Below are 4639 nucleotides of genomic sequence, written 5' to 3' on the forward strand. Positions count from 1 at the left end.
AGGAACCAATTAAGAGTGCTAAGCAGGGGTTGCCTGTAACAGCACTTTCAGATAGGAAAAGAACAAATCCTATCTACTATGCCTGAATTAAAAACAACCTTCCACTCTCTACTGTCATTAGATACAGAGCGTGTATACACGTTAACGTGCTTTTCCTAACATGCATTAAATTTAGTACCTCCACTGTGAGGTATTAGAAAAAGGAGCATTAGCCTATTTTAATGTGCATTAGGAAAAGCATGCTTTTTTGTGATGCTTTATTGTGCATGAAAATAGGCTAATGTGCATTAAAGAGCACATGTAGATGTGTCCACAGAGTCACAAAGAAAATACTAGTCCCCTAATTTTCATTAATGCTCCCTCCATGGTCTAAAGATAGCAATGCAAGGACTAAAAAGAAAGCACCCTTTATCATTCTCATATGCCAGGTATGTGATAGAGAATTTAGACATGGCCTACACTCAGAATTGCACTGGAATAACTAAAGGTGTTATTTTAAACTAATTGAATTAAACCACTGCAAACCCTCTGCAAAAAGTTCATTCAATTTTAAATTTGTTTATATAAAAATAAGGGCACCCATATTTTGCTCCAGTTTCAATAAATGTATTTTAAACCAAGCTGCATACAACTTTAAATATAGATAGAACCTTATTATCACAATCTCAGCTAGCTGTGGGATGATCTTCCTCTTCTGGCTCTTTATAACTCTTGATCTCTTTTAGGGTGTTTCATGAAGGCCTTGCATCTACTCTAGCAGTGTTTTGCTGCTTTAACTAAGACATACCAGTATAAAAATACTTACACTAGTATCTCTTACTTCTGTTTGTCAAAGGAAAATAAACTATATTGGTGGTAAGTGCCAGTAAAATGTCTTTTACATTAGACTTTTTACTGGTCTAAATAGCACACTCCTTACTGATAATTATGCCTGTAAAACACCTTCTCTTTGTCCCTTACCTGAAACCAGCAGAGTTTTCCATAGCGACAAAGACTAACACCTTCTGCTGCAACACTAAGAACCATCTGCTTTTTGATGTGCAGTATCTATGGAAAATAAGGAAGAAAGGACTGTTACCAAAGGTGATATGGCTTGAAGGACTAATAATAGAAAGGCTGTTGTTTCACATTCAACAGAAAGCAGTAGTGACCACAAGTGTACATCTGACAGGTATTTAAATGGCCTGTGAGAACTGAGTTAGAGTTCCCAATCCAATTACAGAGGGCCATGTAATCACGATTAGCAGACTGAGCAAAGAGGTCAAGGACCAAATGGACCATGGATACTAAACAACTCTAACAAACAGAGAAGGTCCCTCTGAGGAAGTTTTGAGTTACTTCGCTATCATATGGTGAGCCTTACTCCCTGTGCAGTATCCACTTTCTATGGGTTAAGAAGAAGTCTATGCCCAATATTCCTATTAAACAGAACATTTTTTAGGGTTAAATTTGCAAAAAGAAATCAAAAAGGGTTACAGCTAAGTGCATTAAAGGGAAAAAGGTTTTCAGTCATTATACACTTGTGATAAAGCATATCTTGGAGCAGAGGTCAAGCAAGGCCCCTGCTCCAAGAGGCCAATTGTACTTCTTATCCAATTATATTTTTAATATATTGGCAGCAAGGCTAATATATTAAAAATTAATTTAGAAGCAGAAGCTGCCTTTTCAAAAAAATGTTTGGGTACGCTGTCAGGTCCTCTGGGGCAGAAACCTTGTTTTGGTTATACATGTGGACAGGGTTTAACACACTAAGGTCCCAATCCCTCACAGTTGCTACCACAATGGAAACAATTATGATTTCTGTCTGCTAAGTTTGTGCAAGACAAAACGTCTCTTACAAGCTTTTTATCCTTGAATCTGCCATTAGCTCTAAGAGTTCTGGGACAGCTTTCAGCATCGGCAGTCCAAGCCTCCTGTTGACTTCACTGTCCTTGATCAGTGTTAGATAGGTAACAAATAAATGTTGGAACCCAGACTGCTGAAGTTGCACACATCACTGGAAATAAACAGCAGTTTCTTCTGACAGCTAATACCAAACAACTCTGGTGCTTCCCAAACATGGACCATCTAATTCCATTCTCTCATAATTGATACAGAATCTTTTATATAACTGATGCAGATCCCCCTACTTGTGGGCAACATCTGCACTGAATTCCCTACCTTCCCATTCATACATGTATGTTATGAAAGGGAGTTTGTGCACTTTAGGTTAGAGTAAAAAGTCATTTGTGGTCAAAGATACCATTGGCACTTTGCTCAAGGAAACAGCAGTTACCACATCTTAGGAGTAAGGTAGCAACAACTTGTGAAAGGGTACTCCAAGACATGAGAAGCTCACAGAGAACTGTCTAAGACCTGCATCCAATGGCAATACTTCCTATTAAAATAGGGCAGGATCACAGGTGAACACACTATCAATATATTATTCACGGTTACTCACTGCTGAGCCAAATTTCTGCTGGAACTGATCAATGACTATGTACTCCACGTCTTCCTCCTTGTCTTCTGCAATGAAAAACACTAGAAGTGTGCTCTGCATCAACCACCACAGTGGTATATATCACACATTCATTTATTCAAGTCTCATCTTTGCTATACCTGCATAGTTCCCTCTCCCTCCCTCTCAATGCTTCCTTACTGCCAGAAGAAAATTTTCCAGATATATTAATAAATTCCCAAATAACATTTACTACTATCATGCCCAGCAAATTTAAAAGGAAAGCCAGGAGTTAGATCTTATTACGTAAACAGGGAATGAATTTTGAAAGTGATCACCAAAGGTAAAACATTTATTTTATACCCTTTTTAGATGATTCATGAAGTACAAAGGGAGCAGGAAAAGTTTCTGTAAAACTCTTTTTTCCCATTAAAAAGTCATCACCTGTCCAAACTGGTTCATGTTATTACATAGTGTACTAGCCATTTGCCTGTCAGGAAAGATGCAGGGGAGGGACAGAGCACCACCACTCCACACTGCCGCCATCTCCCAGGAACACTGGGGGGAAACCTTGCCTCACCATCCCCTCTATCCCCCTCAGCCAGCATGCCATGCTGCCCACTGCAGGGAGCAGGGCCAGGGAGGGTGGGGGGAGGACGTGAGGCCAGCACTCCATCCCCGCCTCCTACAGGGAGCAGGGGAGGAGCAACGCCAGTGGCACTGGCCTCGCCCCCCGAGTCCGGTTGCTCTGTCCACACCATCATGATGATGCTCCACCGCTGCTGTATCCTGTCCAGAACACACTCTGATTGTTTCAGACAACAGACAGACAGACTAAGGCTTTTATAATATTAGATTGCACAGCTAGTAAATCACAACATTACAAGAGGCTGAAAACCAAATGATGAAAAGGAAATGAACACAGAACACTGATTTCAGACACTTGTTCTATTAACAGCTATTTAGCAACAATGTATAATGACACTTGAAGAAAGGATGCCTTTGTTCAATATCCCCTTTTCCTTCAGTAAGGTGTAAGAGCTTGTAACACATATTTGTGACACTCCTAACAAATCCTCTAGTAAAACTAGAGAAGACTAAAATTTATATTTCTAAAGTTAAAAAAGTGAAAACAAGCTTGATTTTTAAAAGTTCTTTGTAGGTCATATTCAATCCACACCCATTTTTCACCATTTCCTGGACTCTTACAATCTATGTGTATCCCTGTGAGATCAGACAGATTTTACCCCTGGAACCACATAAACCGAAAACAAGAACCTTCTTAGCAGACAGCCAACAACCTCCAAGCGTAATGATCAACCTGACACTGATCACAAATGGCCAACTGGGTTCAGGATGTTATTTGACACCACAACATAATGAAACAGCAGATTAGCACAATCACAAGAAGAAATGTTTGCTGCATGGAGTACTTTGCCCCTTTACAAGACTAGTTTGGCTGCTCTGTGAATGAGCGACTTCACAGCTAGAAAAAAATAACGCATAAGTGTTACAAAAAGCATATGATGCAACAGAACTACCAGTATTACTGCCCTTTTAATTATTTTTACTTTGAATGCTCTTACTTATGAGCCTACAGTTGAATGGGGGGGGGGAGGACTTAAGCCCCAAATGGCCAAAATATAAGAACTCAGCAGGCTGTTTTAGAACCATCTGGTTTCAAAGGGGGAGAAGGCACAACACACACAACCCCAGAGTATCTGGATCTTTCTGCTGAAGTTAAAATCAGTGAAGTAGTTAAAATTTCATATTTGAATTGCTGTCATTAGCTTCAGTGTTAACTCAACAATGAGATAGTCTATGCAGGTAATGAAACTCATTCAAGGTATTTACAGAAAGTACGTTACCAAAGCGTATCTATTATGGACAGAGCTGCTTGTACCTCACCTGACAGGACAGACAATGGTGAAGTACAGCATAACCTCATAAATCTGGCATGCTCAGAACCGAGCACTTGCTGGAAATTTGAAAATGCCAGATTTTTTAAACCAGCACAGCAGCCCGTGGTGGAGCAGCGGGGGAGGGGGGATAGAGGCAGCGGGTCCTGGAGCAGCCGCCACATGCAAGTTTCCCCCTCTGCATCCAAGAGTGCAGAAGAGAGTGGTGGAAGGAAGTGCTTGATTTTTGACAATTCTGGATTTTTGGCATCTGGATTTATGAGGTTACTAGCTAACTGCCCAT

At 40.3% G+C, this 4639-nt stretch overlaps 1 protein-coding gene across 1 annotated transcript in view; it reads right to left on the reverse strand.

Annotated features, from left to right (window-relative positions):
• EXD1 (exonuclease 3'-5' domain containing 1) overlaps positions 1-4639 on the reverse strand; it is a 45171-nt gene that overhangs the window by 31643 nt on the left and 8889 nt on the right. Inside the window, 2 exon segments of the mRNA XM_019519037.1 lie at positions 961-1047; positions 2441-2505. Coding sequence (XP_019374582.1) covers positions 961-1047; positions 2441-2505 — 152 coding nt within the window.

The sequence above is a fragment of the Gavialis gangeticus genome, unplaced genomic scaffold, assembly GCF_001723915.1.
Source record: "Gavialis gangeticus isolate Ggan-Ray unplaced genomic scaffold, GavGan_comp1, whole genome shotgun sequence".
Classification (NCBI taxonomy): domain Eukaryota; kingdom Metazoa; phylum Chordata; order Crocodylia; family Gavialidae; genus Gavialis; species Gavialis gangeticus.